Source organism: Caretta caretta, chromosome 25, assembly GCF_965140235.1.
Source record: "Caretta caretta isolate rCarCar2 chromosome 25, rCarCar1.hap1, whole genome shotgun sequence".
NCBI classification, from domain to species: Eukaryota; Metazoa; Chordata; order Testudines; family Cheloniidae; genus Caretta; species Caretta caretta.
In genome coordinates, this window is record NC_134230.1 from 10,529,744 (window position 1) to 10,554,845 (window position 25,102).

The following is a 25,102-nucleotide window of genomic DNA, read 5'->3' on the forward strand; positions in this document are numbered from 1 at the left end:
CACCAGGGCATGTTTCATGGGAAAACACATCGGCGCTTCAGTTAAGCCTCTGCCTTTTTGTAGCTGGCTTGAACCCCCCCTTGAGTTTGGCATGGACAGTACCGGGAGCCTCAAAAGAAAGCAAGGCTGAGTGACGGGAGAATCCGGAACCTGCACCAAGGGGAAAGCCGGCACGCAGAGCTGCATCGCCGTAAAAGAGTTGAATGTATTCCTGATGGGAGCCAACGGCCAGCTCCCATGAGCTCCAGCCTTCAGACAGACAGCAGGAGCACACCTGCTGGCAACAGAGCCCGGGAGAGAGGCATCCTCTGAAACACCTGGGGCACAGACCATTGTGGTACCTGGCATTGCCCCCTGATATGAATGGACAGCCAGTGCAGAGTATGGTGCATAATGGAACATGCTCCCACCGCCCTGCCCCACACAGAAACCGGTTTACCTATCGTTGATGCTACTTATTGCCTTGGTGCCTCTCAGTCTGCTCAGATGCAGAAACCACACTGATCAATTTCACTTCCTGGCTCTCATCCATTGGACAGCACTTTGGGGTTTTGGTTCCCAGCACTGCAGCAGGACAAGATATAAAACAACCCCAATCATGAAATAACGTTGCCATTTAATATCGGTTTACAGTCAGGCAAGTATCATCACTCTGTGGGCCAGGTGTTGTGTTGCCCTGTGACTTGTGCCAGTGTTTAGACTGTGCAAAGTGGTGTCAAATCTTCCCAGAGCTGAACGGTTGTGTTTTGCACTCCCACTGCACGGGTGTAAATGAGTGCACGAGAGGCAGGATGATGGAGAATCGGGCCCTTTCTGTATTTAGCAGCTTTATCTTTACAAAATCTAAATGTTGGGCCTCCGATGCACCATGACCGCTGCTGAAGGAATTCATTTCAGTTCCGCATCCCCTTATCTCAGGGTGGACTGGCTCAAGTGGCAAGATCCGCACCCCTGCTGGGTCTGGACATCGGGGCCCTATTCCTTGCCTCCTTGCACCACCTGGCAAATTTTGCAGGCAGTCCCTACATTCAGGAGACTGTTCTGCCTCCTTCATCTCTGTGACAGGGAAGGTGCCCTGAGCTGGGAGCCAGGAGACCACGAGAGCCAGGCTCATCTCTTTCACCCTCTGCTTGTTCTGTGCAACCTTTACAATTGAGCGAGGCTTCGTACCGCTCCCTATGAGACAGGCAAGTGCCATTCCCTTCATTTTACAGACAAAGTAACCTCGGACAGAGCTGAGAACAGAATCCAGTTCTCTGGTATAGCACACCCAAGTCTCAGCCACACTGTGTTTCAGAAAGAATCTGCCCAATCTATGTGCTTGGCTATTCTCTGTGCAACCACCAAGGCCACGCTCCTCTCCCAGAGCCACGGACAGAACCCAGGAAGCATGAGCCCTGCTGGTTTTTTCTGCTGTCTAGCAAATAGCTCTGCAACCCAGGATAGCTAATAGTTTCCTCAAAAAAACCCCAAAAAGCAGCAACCTCAGCTAGCCCCCATGAGCTAAGCTGCGCAGTCCCTCTCAACTCCTGCCCCCGGTTCTTTGTGCGCCACACCAGAGCTGCTGCCAGACAGGTCCTTGGACTTGTCTTGAGGGCTTAAAGGGAGGAAGCATGGTTGTTATTTCTTTCCATGTGGTGTCCTCCTACCTTGCACCCCCTGCCTAAGGGCTCAGGCTCTGGGGCCAGCACTGGAACCCTTCCCAGATCCCAGTGCCAAGACCATTAGCCCCCAGCCCAAAGTTTCTGTGCTATGTGGCACAGGCAGACAGCCCTCGCTGGCCCGGTTCCTGCCCCTGGTCCCCTGACACAGCTGTGTTTCCTATCAGCCCCTCACCTTGGCGGTGTGGCTGTGCTCCCCCATAGTACTGTGATCCAGTGGCTGACTTTGTGATTTATACTAAGGCCTCTCAAGTGGCCCATAGCTGCTTCTCTGGCATCAGCCGTTCTAGAGAACAACGCTTTCCACTGCTCCAACCGAAGGCTATTTCCAAAATGGGGGCCTCTGCAGAATCCTGGGACTGCCCCAGTGCACACAGCATGCTCGGCGGCTCTGGGGCTCTCGCTGATTTCACGTGTCCCTGTCAGTGGATGCCAGCAAAGAGAGCAAATCCAGCTGAGCAGGCTCAAGAAGTGGCCCCGGGCTTCTCTGACGTGATCCGGGAGCGCTCTGTGGCAATGTTGTGTCGGGGAGGGGAAGCACTTCCTGGATTTGGGGAATAGGCTAATGGACTCCAAAAGTCGCTTCAGCTGTTCCTCTTCATCTGGCATGTACGGGCGGCAGCTGGCTCTTCAGGGCGGAGAGGGGTGGGGTGTGAAACAGGAGAAGATGGCGTGGAGGATTTCGCAAGGTTATGGGCAACCTGACTGCAGCTGTGCTGATGGGTCTCAGTCCCTGCCCTTGCGCACCCCTTGCTTTTTGAGTCCTGAGCCCTCTATGCAGCTCGGCCAATGCAATTTTAGCAAGCTTCCCCTGCAACACCCCCTGCCTTTCCAGTCCTGGCCTGCCCCACATCTCTGCCCATGCACCCCAGCCTTGTCCTTTGGCACCTGTTAGACTATACCAGGGTTCAAAAAAGAACTAGATAAGTTCACGGAGGATAGGTCCATCAATGGCAGTTAGCCAGGATGGGCAGGGATGGTGTCCCTGGCCTCTGTCTGCCAGAAGCAGGGAACGGGTGACAGAGGATGGATCTTTTGATGATTCCCTGTTCTGTTCTTTCCCTCTGGGGCACCTAGCATTGGCCACTGTTGGAAGACAGGAGACTGGGCTAGACGACCAGCATGGCCGTTCGTATGTTCTTATTCACACAATGCAGTCAACCTGTGGAACTCTTTGCCAGAGGAAGTTGTGAAGGCCAAGACCCCCTGCTGTCCCAGCCCTGATGCCCCACTGCACCTCACGCTGCCCTGCCTCGCCTCCATCCCTAGCCCAGCTGGTCTTTGAGGACCATACGCAGCCAGATGCTCGTTGGCAGCCCAGCTGTTGCTCAGGGTTCTAGTTCTGTCACTGCGATATTGCTTAGCCTCCTGCATTGGGATCTCAGTCTCATGCACTTCCCTGGCGCTCGTCCACCTGGGGCACTGCACCAGGGAAGGGCGAAGGTTTCTGTGAAGGGCTGAGTTGCCTGAAGCGCCCCCTCCTGCTCGAGTCTCTGACGGCCGCCTGGCCGTGGATGTTGATCCTGCCTATATCAGGGCAGTGGGGTTAAGGAGCTCGCTGCGAGGCCAATCGGAGGAGACAGTCAGCACAACCCTGCAGGGTCGCTCTTTGCTTGGCTAGTTCCTTGCTCACCAGTCTGAGAACATAAACTGCCCCTGACCTTCTATTTGATTATCATGGGGTTTGACCCACAGAAGCATGAGACTGAGCCTGGCCCTGTGCCCAGACAAGGGCCTGCACCGTCCCAATGGCCATCCAGAGCGCGCCTTTTGCTCCCACGTCCCATCCCTACTAGGAGGCAGCCAGCTGGCAGCAGGGAAATCTTTCTAGGTCTGGCCGAGCACTGAATTCCCTGGCTATCAGGCTGGAAACAATGTTCCCCCGCAGGGGAGCTGGGAGCAGTGAGCTACAGCAGGTCTCAGGGAAGAGGAGCACATCAGAGACAGAGCTTACTGCGCTCAAGTGGGCTGCGGTTTCCACCGAAGGCAAGGCTGTGTCCTTACAAGGCTGTGCTCTGCGACAGCTCGGAGCGGGTGCTCCTCCTGCCTGTGACAACAGCCCGGAAAGGCTGGAGCTGCTCATTTGTTTGGTCTGCTTCGTTTTTTTTAGAAAAGAAGAAAACCCCAGAAACCTGCTTCTTCCGTTTTTTGGGGTTTTTTTTTTCCTGCTGCTCTGTAAGGGCCCAGTGTCCAGCCATGAGTCAGTCCAGAGTACTTCTGCATTACCCAGGAAGCACCAGCCCCTCCTCCTCCTCTTACATCACCCTTTCCCATTCTGTAAGAGACACGCTATTCCCCACTGTCACTCCCTCTCTTGGGGGACAAGCCACACCTGGCCTCTTGAACCAGGTGGGCATGAGGGGGACAGGTCCTGCTTTAAACATCTGCTGCAGGGAGTGAGGCTTCTCCTAGCTCTGTATGACCCCACACGCTGTCCCGTCGTAACACCCACCCTCCTCTCCCGGAGCCCTCCATTGCAACGGTCCCCCCTGCTCTCCCTGCTGTTCTCATAGCCCCTCCCGCTCACCACCTCGTATCTGTCCGCCTTTGGGGTCTCCTATGCATGTGCCTCCATCTTTGGTCCACCTTGGGCAGATACCATGGGGCAGGTCTATAGGAAGGAGGCAGCCCAAGTACATGCAGAAGGTGCAGCTGTAGGAGTCAGGACACGGGGGTTCTATTCCCCAGCCCCGCCCCGGCTCACTAAGCAAGCCGTGAGGTGTCTCCGTGCCTCAGTTTCCCCATCTGTAGCAGGGCAGTAATTGTACCCCCTTTATAAAGGGCTTTGAGACCTACGAAGTGCTGAGTGTCAGTCATAACAACTGGGCGAAGTGCACACAGAGTGTCGTAAATGTCATTCGTTAGACCCAGATCTTCAGCCAGCGTGAATCCGCGTATCTCTACCGACTTCAGCGCTTTTTATAGGGGTTTTGTGCAGACAGGCTTGCTGTACGTGGAGCTGACGAGGAAGGAAGGAACTCGGGCGACCAGATGGGCTGCAGAACGCAGAGCTGTCATCACCGACAAGGGCAAGTGTCGCCGAGGTGGCCGGAAGTAGTGGTAACGTGTGATGAGCAGCAGAGTGCTCCATCCCGACTGTGCTGCACACGAACCCTCCCCTGAGGACCCTGGCCAAGCCACAGTGACTGGGGACCCTGGAGGGTGCTACTGGCAAGAGTGCTGTGGCCAGTTAACCTCCAGGCTGGAATGACGATGCTCTGCTCCTTGCGCAGAGCCGGGCCTCCTGCCCCCTTCATGTGGCACAGCTGTTCTGCCACATCAAAGCAGTGCTGGGGGCCGCCCTTCCAAAACAGGCTGCGATTTTCACCGCTTGTTTCGCTTGCGACATACTCGCTGGGGAGGCCACAACTCAGAGGTGGTGGGTGCCTACAAACGGGGTCATCACCTGTATCTGATTTTGCAGGGCGGCCCCCGTTTTCATGGGCACTCGTCCAGCCCGAGGCTGCAGAAAGCTCCTGTTGAGCTTGGGTAGGAGGCGAAAACTCTGCAAATGCATCATGAGGAGAGGTCTTAAGAAGAGAAGAGCCACCTTACACTGGACCAGACCCTTGGCCCATCTTTGCCCAGTGCCCAACCTCCTGCTGCATAGGAGATGACCACTGGTCCGTCTAGTGCAGTGTCCTTTTTCCAATACAGGCTCAAACCCACAGTCTACCTTGGCCAGCCTTCTGCATATTCTGTGGGGGCAACGCAGCCTCGCCACGGGGTCATGTCATGTGAGTGGAGCCCGTTTCAAGACCACCACAATAACGCTTTGTTATTCCGCAGGACAAGGCTTTGGAGGGAGACCACCCGCCAGGTGCTGCTGGGCAAGGGTGGGCTTCGGGAAACCTCCTGGCCACAAGGGGCAGAGTTTTCACTCATGCTCCACATCAGCACCTACAGCTGGGGCCCGATTTCCAAAAGCGCACCTCTCGCCCTTCGGCACCGGCCCTAAGTGGGCAGATTTTCGAAAGAGCTCAGAAGTCCGGCGAAAATCCAGGCCCTTCTCGAGGTGCCTAAATGAGAGCCGAACACCTGAAATGTGGCCCTTGGGTGGCACTGAATCCAATTTTCCTTCTGCCTTTTGAACTGGTCCCAAAGAACAAACTCCTCCAACATTGCCCCTGGCGGAAATCCAGTGCCTCCTTCCTGCAGTCCCATGTCAGAAGTTGCCAGGAGGGACACGGGCTGTGCCATTAGCCCTCTGTAGGGCGACCAGGTGTCCCAATTTTATAGGGACAGTCCCAATATTTGGGGCTTTGTGTTGTATAGGCCCCTATTACCCCCCCCCCATCCCGATTTTTTCACACTTGCTATCTGGTCACCCGAGCCCGCTGCAGCCCGGCTCTTCCCTTACCATGAGCAGGGAAGGCACACCATGTGTTTTACTTACTGCCAGGTGATGCTGGAACTAGGGGTGCTGGCTTGAAGTAGTAATAACAAACACCAACTACATGATTCCCATGGTTTCCCTCCTCAGCACCCCGGTATAAAAATTGTTCCAGCACCCCCGCTTGCTGCTACCCCTTAATTCTCCTGCTGATCAAGGTGCAGCATCATGGCCCCTTCCCATGGGATGGCAATCGGTGTGACCAGTCCGTGGCCCCGGGGTTAGAAGGAGCCAGAGAAGCCCAGAACTGTCCATCTGCCATCACTCTCCTTGGGCCTTAACTGCGCCATGGGGAGATTTTTTGCAGTGAGCCCCCCAATAAGCTGCCAAGTTCCAGGGGTGTGGGAACAATGTGTACAGTGGGGGTGCTGAGAGCCATGGAACCAAACTGTAAACCCTGGATTTAATGGAAACCACTGCAGCACCCCTAGTTCCAGCACCTCTGCCAAGTTCTGTTCCAGATCCCAAATCCCCCCAGGTGGGGGTGGGGGAGCTGGTCTGGACCCATATCTTGTATCAAAGTCCTCACCATGCTCCTGAAGCTACCGCGGTCCTTTTGGGTCTTGTTGGCTTTGGGTACCATGGCATGTCTGGTGCGCAGGGCTGGGTGGGAAGGGGGAAGGAGAAACACGAGGAAAGCTGATGGACCTTAACAAAGAGCTCAGACCTACATTGGCTCGGTTCTTATCTCAGTCAATCCCTTCAAGCAGATGCCTTACTTCACGGACCGGGAGGTTGAGCTCTACCAAGGAGCGGTGAGGAGGCTGGCTGGTCTTGGGGGTCAGAACTGCGGCGGGACTGTTTGACATGACTCCTTGTTCGGGCTACTCTGTCTTGTACCTTTGGATAACGTGCAAGGCGTGGACACATTTCTAACGGATTGTATAAACGGGCCCCAGGCTAGGCTAGGGCCTTGGACCGGGAGTCAGGAGGCCTGGCTCTGGTCCCAGCTCACTCTGTGATCTGCTGGGTGACCATGGGCAGCTCCCTGGGTGTCTTTCTCCTCTCCAGCTCTGGGGCCTATAGGGGTTACTGCAGTATATATTTCCAAATAAAACCTGTGTTCAGGTTGAAAGTACATGTCAGCAACTTAGGTAAAAAAATATTACTGAGCAGTTGAAGTTATTCCAAAAAACAGCTTTATAAGCCCAGGAACTTCAGAGTTAAGGTTACACTTAAAAAAACCCCAAAGGCATTAAGATATGGAAATTCACAGCTAAGGCCCCCCAAAAAACCTTAATTCTGCCCTGAAGGGGGGGAAAGATTTAAAACCTCTAATGTGTCTTTAAAAATCAGTTTAATCTAACCTGGAGTCACAAGCATTACCATGCCACTGTCATACTCAGTGGTTCTCAACCTGTGACCCGCAGGCTGCTTGCAGCCCAGTCAGGTACACACAGCGGCAGCCCATCTGACATCCTCAGGGCCATACAGGTAGTATATATTTTGTGTGGATGCAGCCCGCATAACACACACAGTGCTGCATACGAGGCCCACAATGGTCAGTAGGTTGACAGCCACTGGTCATACTTCTATAGTTACCACATGGCATTGCTGTAGGGCAGAGTTAAGGTTGTTCGACTGCCTCACTGGAGAAGGGAAGTGGAGGGAAAGTGCTGCTCACCGAGAGGGTTCTGGTTTATGCGTTAGACTCTGCGTTGTAGTTAGTAACCACTGTTCTCGTCGTCTGTTTGTTGGCCTCTAGGCTCAGTATGAAAATCCGCCCCACATCTACGCTCTGACCGACAACATGTACCGGAACATGCTGATCGATGGAGAGAACCAGTGCGTCATTATCAGGTAGCAAGAACGCCGACTCCAAAATAAGAGAGACTTGGGTGGAGGACGTGGGGGTCGATCTCCGTTGTGGAGCAGGGTCAGGTCTGTTTCCCAAGGCCAGTACTGACCCAATACCCCACTGCGGCGCTATGGGGAGCGGTGCCGTCTTCGGGAGAAGAAGTAAACCAGAAGAGTGGGGCTAAAGTCCTGCCCCCTTGGGGTCATTAGAGATTCCACGACACTTTTCATATGGTCAGGGTTGTTAGTGCTGGTGTCTTGGCTGAATTCCAGTCCCACCTCCCTAAATTCCTCTTCCAGTTTTGACTGGGTACAGCATTCTTCACTTCCTCTCCTACGTTGCTATGCGCCGGGAAGCCGCGGGTAGGCTGCCTTGCAACGGCAGCTGCCCTGCAGTGGTGGGGTGCAGCGAGCCCCGTGGATGTGTGTAATCTGCAAAGTGCTCCGGGATGGAAAGCCCCATCGCAGTGTGAGGTTGTTCATCAGTGTTGTCATCAAAGGAACTGGCAGACGTCCTGGACTCTGCATTCCTAGCAGGGAGCACGTTGGTACGATGTCCAACGAAACGCTGGGCTAGGAGAGGGTCTGTGTCCTGCCGTCACCGGTCATCACCACTAGGCTTTTATATGTTATGGTTCCCATCCACTTTAAAGAGAACAAGCTTCCGGACCAGCCCAAGGGGAAAGTTGGAGCAGTATAAGCGAAGGTGTGAATTTAAACTGCTAGAGTTATACCTGTGTGTGTGTGGACACTGGTATAGCTATCGCGGTTTTAACTAGACTATATAGTGGTATAACTAGCTAACCTTTCCCATGTAGACAAGCCCTAATGTATTTCCTCTCTCACATGACCCACCGCACTGCCACTATGCATGCTTCATTGTGAAGCAAGATCATGGCTCCCCGCTGTTGTGCCAGGAGCTGTATGTACACCTAGTAAAAGACAGTTCCTGCCCTCAAAGGCTTTCAGTCTAAGCGGACAAGTCAGCCAAAGGTTGAGAGGGGAAACTGAGGCACAACGAAGGGCCACGACTTGCACAAGGTCATCCCGCAGGTCTGCGGCAGAGCTGGGAATAGAGCCCAGGTTTACTGAATCTGAGTGCTGCATTCAGTCCCCTGGACCACATTGCTAAAAGCGAATATGCCTGGCTGGGATGCAAGAGGACGGCAGCTCAGCACAGGAAATGACCTTGACGCAAGTCATGTGTCTGTTTGAATATTGCAAAGAAGCTGTCCGGATGTGGGCAAGTCCAGAGACTTCCCTTCCAGGTACAAGGCACCAGGACTAGTAACAGTTCAGGCATCAGTCTCAGCCAGGAGCTAGAGTGTGCAGTGCTTGGAATCTCGTCGCCACCCTGCTGCAGTGCCGTCAAGCCAGGATTACATATCGCTGCACACCTCCGCTCCTCCTCACTGCAATACCAGGCACAGGGACTAGGAAGAGCTATTTAACTCAAAACTGGACCAGCCTCCTGTACCCAGCAAGAGCTCCCCTTCCGCAGACCCAGAGAGAATACAGAAGGGTCTACGAGTTATAAAATTATTTATAATTTCTTTTGCAATGCCCCAAGGGAGATCTGGCCCCCTATTGTGCTGGGCGCTGCACAGAAAGAACAAGAGACCGTCCCTATCCCATAGTGTTTACCTAAATAGACAAAGGAAGGTCAGGAAAACAGGCCCAAAGAGGGAAGTTCAGTCATCAATGGACGGTTGTCACTGTCTGCACCCCGTTCTAGGGTAGGAATGAATATTCTGTCTTTGGGCAAGGAGATACCTTGCCCATCTGCAGTGGCGGATTAGCCACTGGGCCAACGAAGTCCATGCCCAGGGGCCCCGGCCAACTGCGGGGGCCCGTAAAAATGGGCGCCCCCGCACATGGATCTGCTCTGCCCGCCCGCCCAGCGCTCCTGCCGGGAAGCGGGGTCAGGGTGAGGGGGCTTGCCCTGCTCTGCCCGCCCGATGCTCCTGCCAGGAAGCTGGGGAAGCCCCCATACCCCGCCCCCTGGCAGGAGCATGAGAGGTACGGGGGGCACTGCAGGTGGAAGGGGTGGAGAGGGCCCCCCCTTGCTGTGGCCCAGGGCCCCACAAAAGCATAATCTGCCTCTGAGACCCACAGCAGGCTTAGAGGTGATTGAAACCTCCAGCAGGGCAGTGGTTCTGTCTGGAAATGTAGACACTGAGCAGGTTATTTCACTTTCCCCTGTTTTGTTTGAATGTTTCTGCAGTGGGGAAAGCGGGGCTGGAAAAACTGTGGCAGCCAAATACATTATGGGCTACATTTCCAAAGTGTCCGGAGGTGGAGAGAAAGTGCAGGTATGGCTCCCTCTGCAGCCCGGGCTCTCTCTGACCCTCTCTCTACTCGTCTTCTCTTCATTCTTGCTCTCCATTTCCCCCACCTCGCTCCATCCCGTCCTTCCCTCCCACCCACTTTCCTAGGTTTGAATCGTCTTTCTCTCTGCCAGAGGGCAGCTCCTCTTTCCCCGTCTTCTGCAGCTCCTCAGCTCTCCCCGCTGGCTGAGATCACATTAGGTTAGCCCGGGAAAGGTGATGACGTGCCAGGCAGCAGACCATGCTTCCTCTTCAAACCCTGCCCTCCATGCTCAGAGCTGGCAATGCCTGCCTTGCTCTAATCCAGGACTTGGCCCTTCCAAACCAACCGCTCCCAACAAAGATCCGGCAGTGCTCCCCCACACGCACACCAAGAAGGAGCTGGCAGTGCCCGCCTTGTGCCAGCCTACCATCGAGCAATGCCCTTCCATCCTACTAACCCAGAGCTGGAAATAGCAAACCCGCTCCAAGCCAAGAGCTAGCAATAATCCCCTGCACCTAAACAGTGAAGTGCAACGTTGCCAGCTTTCTGGCAGCCCTTTGACTAGTCCCCCAGGAGCCAACGGACCTGCCCCGTCTCTGACTTGCCCAGTCTCTGCTCTAATCCTCAGCATGTGAAAGACATCATCCTGCAGTCCAACCCTCTGCTGGAAGCCTTTGGGAACGCCAAAACTGTCAGGAACAACAACTCCAGCCGATTTGTAAGTCTCCAGGGCCAGATTTCACTGCTAGTCGGTCCCGGGGAGGGGTGTGCGGATAGGGAGATGTGATAGTTCCATGGGAGACACTGGTATCTGGCTCATTTCTGCAGCCTACCCATCCCCTGGGGAAGTCTGATAGGAACAGAGCTGGCCTGAAGTACAAGCAAAGCAAGTGGCTACTCGGGGCACTTATCCTTCAGGCTGCGTGTGCAATCTCTGAATCCCACAGACTGGTTTATATCCCTCTCCAGCACTGGGACTCACCATCAGAGCCCCATACTCCCATCAGCAACTCATGGCTCAGTTTCCCCATTCCAGCAGCACGGGCTCTTGCTCGGGTTGCTGCCAGTGGGAAGGCTGGCTCTGTGGGCGGTGCAGCCTGGAAAGGGATCGGGGCAGTGTTTGTAGGAAGGACCTAAATAAGCATTGCCCTTGTGGATGGTCAGCGCCTCTCAGGGTTGGGCCCCAGATGAGGGGAAGGAAAGATAACCCTTCAGGGGACAGGAAGAAAGTCAGAGATGAGATGACCCAAAAAGAAAGACCCTGCCCCGAGTCCTGTCTATTGCTATTATTTGTTTTACAGTAGCACCTAGAAGCCCCGATCAGGAGTCAAAAGCTTGGCGTACTAGGTGCTGTACATACATGTAATCAAAGACAGGCCCTGCCCCAGAAAGCTGCCAGTGACAAGAGAGAGCAGGTGTGGGGAAAAGAAACATGCTGAGGCCTGAAGGCAGAGGGTCTTGGGAGGAGGTGGGAGAGACATCCATAGACGGGGGGGTGGCCCCTGAAACAAGATGGCCCGGCCTCTGGCTGATGCCCAGAGAACCGCAGCCCTGCAGCCTCACGGCTGAAATGTCTTCCCTCGGCAGGGGAAATACTTTGAAATCCAGTTCAGCCGGGGCGGTGAGCCGGATGGAGGGAAGATCTCCAATTTCCTGCTGGAGAAATCCAGGGTGGTGAACCAGAATGAGAGCGAAAGGAACTTCCACATCTACTACCAGGTACCCTGACAAACCACGGCACCCGCTGCGGTCAAGTGTGCGTGTGAACAGGAGCGTGAACGTGGCTGAGTGTGAATGTGCACATCAGCACGTGGGTGCCAGACTGCCTACGAATGTGCGAGTGTGTGTGTGTGCGAGTAAGTGAACGTGCATATGCGTTCATGTGGGCATCGTGGTGTGTCTGAGTGTGCAAATGGACACGCCTGTGTATTGGCATCCGTGCATGGAAATGAGCGAGCGTGCCCCTATGCATTTACGCTGTAGTGTCTGTAGCAGAATTGTGCCCTAGGGCCGCTGATAGGCCTGAGTTTCTGGTTGAGCAGGAGATGGAAATCCAAGTGGGGACAGCCGGCCCCAAGCGGCAGAGCAGGGGATCCCTGAGGGCCGGTTCATTTCCATGAGCTGACCCCAGCCCTGCTTCTGCACCTCTCCTTTACCGGCAGCTCATTGAAGGGGCCTCCCAAGAGCAGCAGCAGAACCTGGGGATCATGACCCCCGATTATTACTACTATCTGAACCAGTCCGAAACCTACAAGGTGGACGGCACCGATGACCGGAGCGACTTCCACGAGACCATGGTGAGTGGCCCGGGGGGACGGGAGGGTGGTCACAGTGGGGCATGTTAGAATGTGTCTCTGTACATTTTGGACTGATCTGACCTAACCCAGCTTGTGGATGAAAACAGGATTGACCCCCAAGAAGGCAGCTCTTTGGGCCCCATCTTCTCCCACTCCTGATGCCCTCCGGCCCCGTATTCCAGAGGGACTGGCTGGAGCTGAAAGAAAGGGCTGGACATCCAGGTGGGGACAGTGGCAACCTGCCTGTAGCCACATGCCAGATAACAGCTCATCAACAGGACAGGCTGGCGGAGCTGGGCCTCCTGTACTGTGCTGGGCATGTGCCGAGAGCCCATGGCCATATGCAGCCAGGCTGGGCTCCCTGCATGCCGTCTGAGAGGGGGACACTTGGAGATGGCTCTGAACCAGGGGTGCTGCCATCTTGTATTATTTCCCCAGCATTCGCATGGCAACCAAAAGCACCCCTTAGGGGCAAAGCTGCCAAGGGCCTCCAAGGTCCACTCAGCCACATCTGTAGGAACCCAAGATGGGAAGGGACCTCCTGGGTCACTGGTCCAGTCCTCTGCTGTCGCGGGCCACCCCATCCCATTTATAAATGTACCAAGCTCCCTCTTAACACCAACTCGGTTTCCTGTCTGAGGCAGGTACCCTGGATCCCAGGCTGCTTTCTACACCTGGTTGATCCCGCCTGCTCTGCGTGTGCAGGAATGAGCCCCTGGCACGTTTTGTCAGAGGTGTGTCCTCTGCCAACGTCAACCGGCCACTACTGTGCAGGGCGCTACCTGCCACCTCGTCGCTCTCTTCCCACCCCAGAGGTGGCTGCTTTTCACTAATGCTGTCAGCGTGGTGGTAGATTGATACAGCAGGGCTGTTCGTGTCCGGGTTTCACTGTGTCCCCGGAGCAGATGCTGCTGTCTTCTCGGGCAACATTTCTGAATGTCCTGCGGGACTCTAAACCCCTTGAGAGTCCCGCAGGACACCCCAACCGTTTTCGGTGTCAAAAAACCACATTCTTTTTTTTTTTTTTTTTTGGCTGAATATTCCATTTCCGAAATGTTCACGGCAGGTTTATTTTTGCTGGTGTTTTTTATTTTCCAAATCTTCCCAAGATAAGTTTACAGCCATAACACCAGGGACTCATAGAATCATAGAATATCAGGGTCGGAAGGGAGCTCAGGAGGCCCTCTAGTCCCACCCCCTGCTCAAAGCAGGACCAACACCAACTAAATCATCCCAGCCAGGGCTCTGTCAAGCCTGACCTTAAAAATTTCTAAGGAAGGAGATTCCACCACCTCCCTTGGTAACCCATTCCAGTGCTTCACCACCCTCCTAGTGAAAAAGTTTTTCCTAATATCCAACCTAACCCTCCCCCACTGCAACTTGAGACCATTGCTCCTTGTTCTGTCATCTGCTACCCCTGAGAACAGTCTAGATTCATCCTCTTTGGAACGCCCTTTCAGGTAGCTGAAAGCAGCTATCAAATCCCCCCTCATTCTTCTCCTCTGCAGACGAAACAATCCCAGTTCCCTCAGTCTCTCCTCATAAGTCACGTGCCCCAGCCCCCTAATCATTTTTGTTGCCCTCCGCTGGACTCTCTCCAATTTTTCCACAGCCTTCTTGTAGTGTGGGGCCCGTCATCTAGTCCAACCCCCTGCTCAAAGCAGGACCAATCCCCAACTAAATCAAGCTGATGGGATGTTTTCTCTGCCCGCTAGAATGCCATGCAGGTGATAGGCATCGCCAGGGAGGACCAGCAGCTGGTGCTACAGATCGTGGCTGGAATCCTGCACTTGGGCAACATCAGCTTCCGAGAACAGGGCAACTATGCCCAGGTGGAGAACCCTGACCGTGAGTCCGGCAGCCTGAATCCGTCTCCCCCCCGGGAAAGGGCCAGTAGAGAAGAGTAGGAGGCAGCTGAATGAGCAGATTTCCATCCAGTGTCAGGGCAGATAAGCAGCTTACAATATCCAGGCGGGATTTAAAGATGGACAGAGAACCGGAATGCCTCAAGCTAGCCTTTTCAGTTTGTGAGATCAGGTGGAGATGCTTTTAATAATGCTTTGAACTTGTATGCAAATTCCTTACCCGGCAGGTCTCAAAGCACAATACAGACATGGCTGAGCATCACTGTCCCCATTTTAGAGATGGGGCAATTGAGGCACAGAGAGAGGAAGTGAATTGGATCGTGGTGACTCAGCAAGACATTGGTAGAGCCAGGAATAGGACCCGGGAGTCCTGGCACACAGGACCTCTGCTCTAACCACTAGACTACAGCCATCCCTTGTCCATGAGGGTGTGGCTAAGCTGGGGAACAACAACTAACGGCAGAGGGAGGGAGTTGTATGGGCTGATGGGGTGTCTAGAGACACCCTGACTTTCACTCCCTGTGCGCAGTGCTCGCCTTCCCCGCCTACCTGCTGGGGATTGATAAGGACAGGCTCAATGACAAGGTCACCAGCAGGAAGATGGACAGCAAATGGGGTGGCCGGTCAGAGTCTATCAACGTGACCCTCAACGTGGAGCAGGCGTCCTACACCCGTGACGCCCTGGCCAAGGGGCTCTACCTGCGGGTCTTTGACTTCCTCGTGGAGGTGAGGGTCGTGCCCCAAGCTCCCGGGTTAACCAGAGCCTGTGGGTCCCTGGCTTTGTGTGAAATCTCTTCTGTGGCTGTTCCCAAGTCCTGGCTAGGAATCTGGGGGAGATCAGCCCCAGGATGGGATGCCCCTTGGAAACTGAGTCCCATCTACCCAGGGGTGGTTTCAGGTTTCCCATCTCACCAGCTGTGGGTCCAGCAGCAGCTGCCTGAAGAGGCCCATGGCCGGGGTTCCCCTCAGCCTCCCTGCCCCAACACTTGAGGGGAAGGCAGAGGATATGATGGTCCTATCTCTCCCCCTTCAACCTGTCTCTTAAGCAGCAGCTACTCCGCCTCCTCATCAAGAAGCAGCTGCTGGCCCCTCCCTTATAGAAGTTGTCAAACCATGTCTGAGTATGGGGCAGGGCTTCTGGCTGGCACTCAGATACCAAGGAGGAGGGCGGGGTATGGGGATAGATAGATAGATAGATAGATAGATAGGGTATATGTAGATAGATAGATATGAGGGGTATATGGGGATGGATGGATGGATGGATATGAGGGGTATATGGGGATAGAGAGATAGATAGAGAGGTATATGGGGATGGATGGATAGATAGATCCACCCTCCAACACACTTGGGATTAGCAGTGGCTAATGGTGTGTTGAATTGTGACGGAGGGGACGTGTCTGACTTAGATTTCACGTTCTCCGCTGGGTACGATGTCCCTGGGGCCAAAGCAGCCGCTGTGACTGGCTTTCATTTTAGGTGTGATGTGAGTAAGGGACAGGGTTTGGCTTTCACCAGGGTCCCTCTCCCTTCCCCCAGGGCCAGGGTCAGCCCATGCATGAGAGCCGCGAGGCCAGAAAGACGCACTGTAAAGTGTTGGAGAACTAGACGTCCTGGTGATGAAGCTCTCCCTGCTCCTCTCCCACTTCTCTCTCTTGCTCGCTTGCTCACTCACTTCCTCTCTCCGTTTTTTCCCCTGCAGTCCATTAACAGGGCCATGCAGAAGCCCAATGAGGAGTACAGTATCGGGGTGCTGGATATCTACGGCTTTGAAATATTCCAGGTACTTGTTACACTTGAAGGGAGGTGCCAGCTCCCCCCTCCCGTAGGGCATGATCACTCCGTACAGAACAGCTGAGAGGGAAAGGCGGGGGTTCCCCTTGCAGCCTAGACTGCCAAGAGGGGTTCCCAGATGCAGAACCCAAAGGTACCTCCCTTGCAGAGTCACTGTTTCCTCACTAAGCCTTTTTTCCTCCCCCTCCACCTGCCCCCTCTCCCCCAGGCTCCTTCTTGGCAAACATCCCAAAATGCTGGGCTCCTCCTCAGGACTCCACTGTTCTGGGGACTGATCTGTGTTTGCCTGTGAGTCAGCCCCGCCGCTGTATAACACCCAGTTCTGCACAGACCAGCCTGCCAGCTGCCCCTCCTGGTGCCCGTCCTCCCCACTGACTGGCCCTGGAGTCAGTGGCCATCACCCTAGACCCCCATGCCAATGTCTCCCCTTGCAAGCCAGCTGGGGAGCCGATCGCCAGGCCTTGCAGAGCCACAGTGCCCGTGGGACCCACCAGCCAGGAGAGGGAGAGCCCCGAGCTGGAGCTGGGTGTTCTCACGGGGAGCCCCCTGCAGAATGCTGGTTATTCTCAACGCCCCATAAGGCCCGACAGGAGCGACCTGGGAGCGGCAGGGTGTGAGTGGGGGGAGCCAACCCCCCAGCTGGGATCTCACTTTTTCTCTCTCCTTTATAATTCTGTAGAAAAACGGCTTTGAACAATTCTGCATTAACTTTGTGAATGAGAAGCTACAGCAGATCTTTATAGAGCTGACCCTTAAAGCGGAGCAGGTACGGTACACGGTACACACCGGGGCAAAGTGCTGTAGGGCGGGGGAGAGAGCAGAGACAGACCCATTAAGGCTGGAGGTTCTGAAATCAGGAGAATTTATGCAAACGAGGTAGTGCTCTGTTTGCATAATTGTGTGTATGCATTACCTCATTTGCATATGGTCTTTTCTTTTCCGTGATGGGCCCCCTGGCAGAGTCTAGGGAAACGGGGGCGGGCTGCAAGGTGCTCGGCACTTTTGCAAAGCAGGTGCTTCCGTACGGATGTAGGAACTTCACCTGAGGCCCCCACTCCTGAAAATCTTGGCTCAAAAGTCCTGAATGCATCTGCAGTAAGCCCAAGGCCCAGAGACAATTTTGCGCCTGAGGGAATTACTCTATGTGCATAAAAGGAAGGCAGGTGGTTTGCGCCCCAGAAAGGAAACTGCCCCCCTCCCCCATCAGCTTGTGCCCCAGCTGTGGGTTCCAAAGCTCCGTCCTTGCCTGGCACAGCTGGATCAGCTGGTCCTCTCTTGTCTGTTCTAGGAAGAGTATGTGCAGGAGGGGATCAAGTGGACCCCAATCCAGTATTTCAATAACAAAGTGGTGTGTGACCTGATAGAGAACAAGCTGGTAAGAGAGGGGAGTTCTGCTGTCATTCCTGGTTGGGGCAGGGTGGGGGGGTCTGTCCCTGAGGAAGGTGCTTAACCCACTGGGCGCTGAAGGGGGCTGAAGCCCCTGTGCAGTGTTCAGCTGCAGAACAGCAGGGAAAGAGCCAGCGCTGGGGAGAGACTTTGTTCCCCACATGCTCTGCATAAGGGGTTAATTCGCTTGACCTGAGTGGAGAATAACCCCGCTCAGCAGGTGGCTGGGCTGAAGCGGCCAAAGCCTGGCACGGGGATTGTCTTAGCGTTCAGGGGCAATCCCTGACACTGTGCGACTGGCATTCCCTGCACTGCTGCTGGCAGCTCCCAGGTTTGCAGGTCAGTGATGCAGCGAACACAGGGCCCCTCATCCACGTTCTTCCTTGCTTTTGTTTCTGCTCTTTCTCCCAGAATCCTCCTGGGATCATGAGCGTCCTCGATGACGTCTGTGCCACCATGCATGCGACGGGGGAAGGGGCGGACCAGACCCTCTTGCAGAAGCTGCAGGCGGCGGTGGGAACTCACGAGCACTTTAACAGCTGGAACTCGGGCTTCGTAATACACCACTATGCAGGCAAGGTATATTGCATGGATGCAGGGCCTAGCGACATTGTACACGGGTACACACGCCAGCACGCGGCATGGATACCTGTCCGCTCACGCTGCATGGACAGGCGCCTGCATCTAATCCGATGGGAGTACACACACATCACGTGGACACAGCCGCCCACTGCATGGATACCTGGGGATATGCAGCGAATGGCTAGGAAGGGTGGTCTGGTGGATAAGCTCTTAGGGGCTGCCCTTCTGTTCAGTGTTTGTACAGCACCTAACACAGTGGGGTCCTGATCCATGAGGGGGCTCCAAGGTGCTACGATAATACAAATAATAATAAATAGGGCACTGGGGTAGGGCTCAGGGCACCTGCTTTCAGTTTTGCCTCTGCCACAGGCCCCATGGGTGAATCCCTCAATCTACCCTGTACCTCTGTTCTCCAGCTGTAAAATGAGGATAACACCTCCCTAGCTCACAGGGGCGAGGTATGATGCGGGTATGATGGTGCGAAGGACCAGGTAAGTGCCTAGAGAGAGCGAATGATGCGCACCTGTTGCATGGATAATGTCCAGCTGTCCCATTGATTCCCGTGTATACATGTGGATATGCACCGTATGGACACATGCAGTTATTACTGCTCCGGATCCATAGACTGCATTTAGTCAGGCACCTCAGCAAAGCTGCAGTCACCTGGCATCAGAGGCATTTGTTCCAGATGCCTGATTCCAAGAGTGACGCTCGTCCTGTCATAGGGAGTGCTCCCCACAGAGAGCCTGCAAACAGGCTGTAGACCCAGCATGACCCGAGGGAATCGCTGGGGGGATAACGCGGAATAAATGCAAGAAATATGCGACCTGCTCATGGGACGTTTGACGGCAAATGTGTATTTCTTCCAAAGCACGGGGTGCTGCGGCTTATGTAACCAGTCGATCTGGTCTGCAGAGGGCTGATTTCTGACTTTTCCTTCCAGGTCTCCTATGACGTGAATGGCTTTTGTGAACGGAACCGGGACGTGCTTTTCACCGACCTGATTGAGCTCATGCAGAGCAGCGAATAGTGAGTGCCGCACTGGCCATGTAGCCGGTCCCATCACAGGGGTCTTGTTAAAGTTACTGTCCTGAGTTCTGTCTACGTGCAGCCTCCGAAGGTGCCTGAGTGCAAACTGCTGAGATGAGCCGGAGAAACGAGCCCAGCTGCACTCAGTGAGCCCTGTCCCTGCAGGGAGGAGGACAGGACAGGGCTGTGACTCCTCCCTACCCCCAGTGTGGAGCCTGGCCTTCCCAGTGGCTTTCTCTCCCCTCTGTCTCCCAAACAGCCCTTCCCCAGAGCTTGATTGAGGTTAACCCTTTGTTGGCCTCGGACAAGTGGTGTCCCAGCCCGCTGGGTTATACACTGGCCTGTTGCATAGCAGCTCTCAGGGGTCAGGCAAGCGTCTCCCCTTCATGTGCAGCATTGCACCAGTCCATTAAGGGAGGGTGGGGCTCATCTTCCTGGGGTGCATCAGGTATTAGCTAGCATAGGAAGCAGGACACTGGACTGGGTGGACCACTGGTTTGATCTAATAGTGCATCTCCTATCTCCCTATTCCCATCTGCTGCTGGTCAGCCCCCTTGGGAAAATTTGGGGTAAAATTCAGCCCTGGTGTAAACAGGTACAGCTCCCGTGAACTTCAACAGCAGCTGCACCTGCCTGATCCAGAGCTGAAATGAGTTCATTGAGCTGGCCAGACCCTGCCCCAGGGAGCTCCGAAACTTGGTGGGTCCCTGATGGTGACTGTTTTCTGCCTTCTAGTGCTTTCATCCGGATGCTTTTCCCAGAAAAACTAGATGCCGACAAGAAGGGCCGACCGACCACAGCCAGCTCCAAGATCAAGGTACGACAGGAGGTTACGGGAGAGCTTCTCCCTTCCCTCGGGGAGCTGGTGAGACTGTTAACACTGTCGACATTGGTCTTTCCAACAGAAACAGGCCAACGACCTGGTGAACACGCTCATGAAATGCACGCCACACTACATCCGCTGCATCAAACCCAATGAGACCAAGAGACCCAAGGACTGGGAGGAAAGCAGGTGAGAGAGGCCTTCGCCGTTCGTTACTTGCATTACAAGTAGCGCCTAGAGGGCCTGTTGTGCTTGGCGCTGCACATACACCTCGTGAGAGAGAGTCCCTGCCCCAAAGAGCTGATGGTCTAAACAAAGGGTGGGAGGGGAAACACCTTCTCCGAGGTCTCTGAGGAGCAAAACAGGAATGGCACCTAGGTCTCCTGAGTCAACACCAGTGCCTCCTGGGTCAGACTGCTCCTCACTGCGGGTGAATGAGCAAGAAGCCAAAGATTAATTACTAGGCAGCTCCAGGGGACTGCCCGCAGATCCAGAAAAACCGTTTATCTGCACAAAAAACCCCCAAAAACCCACTTTGATGGGTGTCAGGCATTTCATCTGTTCGGGTGCTTTGGACAACCCCACGATCCTCATCTTTCGGGGCCTAATTGCCTTTATAAACCTGGCCCCTATGAGCCAAAATTTAATTGAAAATGAGTCTCTTCTGAAAACAGGCTTGCACTCCTAAGTCCCTGAAGCCCTTTTGAAAATTTCACATGAGGTTTTTTCTCTCTCTTGTTTCTGTGATTCCGGACAGGGTTAATACTAATAATAATAATTTTATACAGCGCTTGTCATCAAAGCTTTTACAGAGGGGGAAACTGAGGCACAGAGCCCACAGCCAACCAGCAGGCCAGGCTTATGCAAACACTCACATATGCTCCTCCATACATGCACACACTCACATTCCAACACCTGCATGTACATGCCCACCCCCACGTTGCCAGCAAGACTCGGCAAAATCCAGGTGGCACCCCTCCAGTCCGAGAGTCCATCCGCAGGGCGCGTCGGTCACCTGCGCTGAGCGTCTCTCTTCCCCTCATCGCTTTTCAGGGTGAAGCACCAAGTGGAATATCTGGGGCTGAAAGAGAACATCCGCGTACGCAGGGCAGGATTTGCCTATCGCCGGGTGTTTCACAAGTTTCTACAAAGGTAAGGCCATCTCCGTGAGTGCTGCAGGGCCCCCCCCGGTGCGGTGCCCTCTGCCAGGGCTGGGCCCCCACCCACTGCGCCAGGAATCAGTGCAGCTAGATCCTCACCTGGCCTGGGAGCTCCAGAGAGGACCTCTTGTTTCTGAAGGCATCTGAGCTGCAGTCACCGGAAGCCCGTCAGCTAACCTGCCCCTTTCCTGGCAGGTACGCCATCCTGACGGCGGAGACGTGGCCATGCTGGCGCGGAGACGAGCGCCAGGGTGTGCAGCACTTGCTGCGGTCTGTTAACATGGATGCCGACCAGTATCAGATGGGCCGAAGCAAGATCTTTGTCAAGAACCCAGAATCGGTAAGTGTCCCTGCTCCGGCCCATCTCCCCTAAGACTGGAGCTGCCTGCTGCAATGTGGGTTCACCCATTGCCCCCCAAGGATTATCAAGGATTTGGGGTGGGGGGGGCAATGGATGTGCTAAGCAGCCCCCATAAAATCACCCGACTCCAGCCAGCACAGATGCCGGAAGGGGTAGCTGGTCACCAGCCATCGCCATGAAATTGGGGCAAAGGGCCTCCCGCCTGGTCTCAGTGACTCTGTGTTGCTCTTTCCCAGGGCTGCCCTGCAGCTAATGGGTGGAACATCAGCAGAGGGGATCTAAGGAATGACAAAGCATTTCCAAGAGAGGAGGGTTCTGCAGAGAGCTCCCGGGCTCGTTAATTTTGGGGTAAACACCCAACATTAGAGGGTGCAAAAAAAACCGTGAACCGAATCGGTGTCAAATGTTTTCATCAATTTCCCCAGCCTTTGGCTTACAGGGGCTCAGCTGATGGGTAGAAGGGAGGAGGCTTTGGGGAGGCTGCAATTCTGGTTCCCACCCCCCGTGGGGAATGAAGAAAACTGGGCGCAGCCCCTGTAAAGCCAGCTTGGTGACCTCTATCATCCAGCGCAACTTAGAGGGAGTGATCGCTGATACAGAGAGAGGTTTAGATGAGATAGAAACCTGCCTGTCTGTCCGTCTTTCTACTCACACCATTTCTGCAGCCCCTAAGGAGAGCACGGGTTGGCCTCTGTCTTGCGACCCCGTCTCTGCATAGGTCTGGCTGGGTCTCACGCTCCCTGTGCGTTTGTGTTTTTCTGCCACCAGCTCTTTCTGCTGGAGGAGATGCGGGAGCGGAAGTTTGATGGCTTTGCCCGCGTTATCCAGAAGGCCTGGCGGAAGCACATCGCCATCCGGAAGTACGAACAGATGCGAGAGGAGGGTAAGAGGGCCGAGAGCTGTGCCAGCAGACCCAGGGCGGGAAATTCTGTGGAGACACTGAGCAGGGAGCTGATACAACCTGGGGTAAAGTGCACTTAGCCCGGCTGGGCGTTCCACCTTCCCGCCTGCTGGATTGCACAGGGAGGAGCAGCTGGGGAGCCATTTGGGGGCGGGGGACAAGCAGGCAGGGCACAAAGTTAGCCCTTGCCAACTTTTGTCAAGGCCTTTTAATACGTTTTTGTTTAAAAAGAAATATATCTAGCATTTGGGGGACTGGGAAGCAGAACTCCTGGGTTCTATTCCTGGCTGTGGGTCTGGATTGAGAGAATTGGGGAGCAGGACGCCTGGGTTCTATTCCTGGCTGTGGGTCTGGATTGAGAGAAGTGGGAAGCAGGACTCCTGGGTTCTATTCCTGGCTCTGGGAGGGAGAGAGGTAGGGGAGTGGGAGGCAGGAATCCTTAGCTCTTTTACAAGCTTTCTGTGATTTCTTCTGTGTTTTCCGGAAAGCCACTTATTTCTCCATGCCTCTGTTTCCGCTGGGGTGATAAGAAGCTTAATTAATTAATAAACGTTTGTAACGTAATATGGAAGCGCAGGTATTCCTAACTGTACTACTAATACCACTGCAGATGTTTACTAATACTCTCAAATTGTTCACGCCAAAAGCGAAAGGAGATATACAAGCACCTAAAATGATGGTGCAAAGAAGGCCAGGCATGCACTCCCATTCCACAACACAAGCATTAGAGGGTAGTCAGCATTGTTAAAAGTTGACAAGCTTCAAACAGCTAAAAGAAAACACTTTATGTGACTTATAATTAACCTGTGGAACTTGCTGCTGCAGGATGTTGTTGAGCCAGCAGCTCAGTGAGATGGGACATTTATATGACCAAGAATAGCACTTGCAGTTAGAATAGCTAGGACAAAAATCCCATGAGCTATAAATCCTCAGGCTTCAGGTCATACACTGGGGGTCAGGAAGATATGTCCACCCCCATGGCATAGGGTTACACAGTGAAGTACTCTGTGGACTTTTAACACCATCCTCTGAAAGCCTCCAACACAGGGATGACATACCTGCCTGGACGGGTCACTGACCCGCTCTGTAACTGACTCTTGTTGATGTGTGTCCCTGCCCAGCTTCCCACATCCTGTACAATTTCAAGGAGAGAAGGAAGAACAGCATCAACCGGAATTTTGTGGGCGATTATCTGGGCATGGAGGACAGGCCTGAGCTGCGTCAGTTCATGGGGAAAAGGGAGCGGATAGACTTCGCTGACTCAGTCACCAAGTACGACCGGAGATTCAAGGTAACCGGACTCATCCGGGGCTGGGGGCAGGGGCCAGCGGAATTCCTCCTCCTCTCAGAAAGGGAGAGGCAAATCCCAGGCTGCGCTGTAGGGACGGGAGAGTCCTCTCAAGGGCCCTGCTGTCCGTGGGATCCCATACCCATTCCTCCGGCAGGGCTGCAGTCGGTCAGATCTCAGATGTGTCCATTGCTCCCTCCCCAGAAGCTGGCAGCCGCTGGGTTTTGAAAATGGGCTCTGCTTCCCCTTGCCCAGATGGAAACAGAGAGAGATTTTGGAGGGGCGTGGGAGCGGGGTGGGAATTCTCCCCTTCTGAAATCTGCAGACAGTTATTGGTTTAACCACTTCTGCCCCAGCGATGACCCTAAAGTGCTGGCCTCCCCTCCCCAGCTTCGCCCGCTGTTGCCCTGGGGTCCCCGGTGCTGCTCCCTGTGAGACGTGGCAATTGACTCCCCGGGGTCGGTCCAGGCTTCTCCCACTGTCGCTCACCTCCCCTCATACTGCTGCCCCATCTCTCCCCACAGCCCATCAAGCGTGACTTCATCCTGACCCCCAAGTACTTCTACCTGATTGGCCGTGAGAAGGTCAAGAAGGGTCCCGAGAAAGGCCAGATCAAGGAGGTGCTGAAGAAGAAGGTGGAGATCCAGGCCATCTGCAGAGTCTCGCTCAGGTGACCCCTGCAGCTGCCAGGGCCCCTAGTAGCCTGGACCTCGCCCACCCCCACAGCCCCCTGTAAGGTCTTGGGACCACAAATATGGGTCTGGTTGCATGTGGGCATAGTGACTCCTCCTCCAGAAGTCCTCAGCTTCACCCCCCACCACCAGGGAATCAACCCACTGCTATGGCCTCAGCCCTATGGGCACCCAGCTCAACCCCTCCTACCAATGCCCCGGGCCCACAGCACGGGGCGCATTGGTGGGCGGGCTCTCCTGCTGTCCTTTCCAGTGTCTCCCTTCTTCCTGGTGGCCACCCCGCATTTTGCAAGAACTTCTCCAAAGCCTCAGGGCCAGCGTGGCAGCCGTGGACACTTCCCTGTCCCTGCTGGAGATGAAGACATCACAGACCGGGGTGGGGGTGCAAGGAAGGGGTTGCAGGGGGAGGCCCCAGGCAAAGCGTCACAGTCCGTGGACACCCCTACAACCAGGGGCAGTTTCACAAATCGACAGCTCCCTGGCCCTTGTGGCCTCCAGATGGGTCCGTGTGGCCTCCAGCCAGCCCTAGGGTTCCTCCCAGCTGGGCTCTGACACCCTCTTCTCTGGTTCTTTGTCTGGCCAGCACGAGGCAGGACGACTTCTTCATCCTCCACGAGGAGGAAGCCGACAGCTTCCTGGAGTCCATCTTTAAGACCGAACTCATCAGCCTGCTGTGTAAACGCTACGAGGAGCTGACCCAGCGCAAGATGCAGCTCAGCTTCGCTGACACGTGAGCGGCGGTGGGGCAGGGCCGGGGGGTGGTGGG

General features: G+C 54.7%; 1 protein-coding gene across 1 annotated transcript in view; it reads left to right on the forward strand.

Moving 5' to 3' along the window:
* MYO1F (myosin IF) overlaps positions 1–25,102 on the forward strand; it is a 47,605-nt gene that overhangs the window by 14,382 nt on the left and 8,121 nt on the right. The window contains exons 3-23 of the mRNA XM_048831109.2: positions 6,720–6,809; positions 7,760–7,854; positions 10,076–10,163; positions 10,790–10,879; positions 11,749–11,880; positions 12,324–12,458; positions 14,174–14,306; positions 14,853–15,049; positions 16,023–16,103; positions 16,794–16,880; positions 17,403–17,489; positions 17,912–18,079; positions 19,026–19,111; positions 19,847–19,928; positions 20,017–20,123; positions 20,988–21,086; positions 21,290–21,434; positions 22,224–22,338; positions 23,478–23,647; positions 24,169–24,314; positions 24,920–25,066. Coding sequence (XP_048687066.1) covers positions 6,720–6,809; positions 7,760–7,854; positions 10,076–10,163; positions 10,790–10,879; positions 11,749–11,880; positions 12,324–12,458; positions 14,174–14,306; positions 14,853–15,049; positions 16,023–16,103; positions 16,794–16,880; positions 17,403–17,489; positions 17,912–18,079; positions 19,026–19,111; positions 19,847–19,928; positions 20,017–20,123; positions 20,988–21,086; positions 21,290–21,434; positions 22,224–22,338; positions 23,478–23,647; positions 24,169–24,314; positions 24,920–25,066 — 2,480 coding nt within the window. The remainder of the gene's footprint in view (positions 1–6,719; positions 6,810–7,759; positions 7,855–10,075; positions 10,164–10,789; positions 10,880–11,748; positions 11,881–12,323; positions 12,459–14,173; positions 14,307–14,852; positions 15,050–16,022; positions 16,104–16,793; positions 16,881–17,402; positions 17,490–17,911; positions 18,080–19,025; positions 19,112–19,846; positions 19,929–20,016; positions 20,124–20,987; positions 21,087–21,289; positions 21,435–22,223; positions 22,339–23,477; positions 23,648–24,168; positions 24,315–24,919; positions 25,067–25,102) is intronic.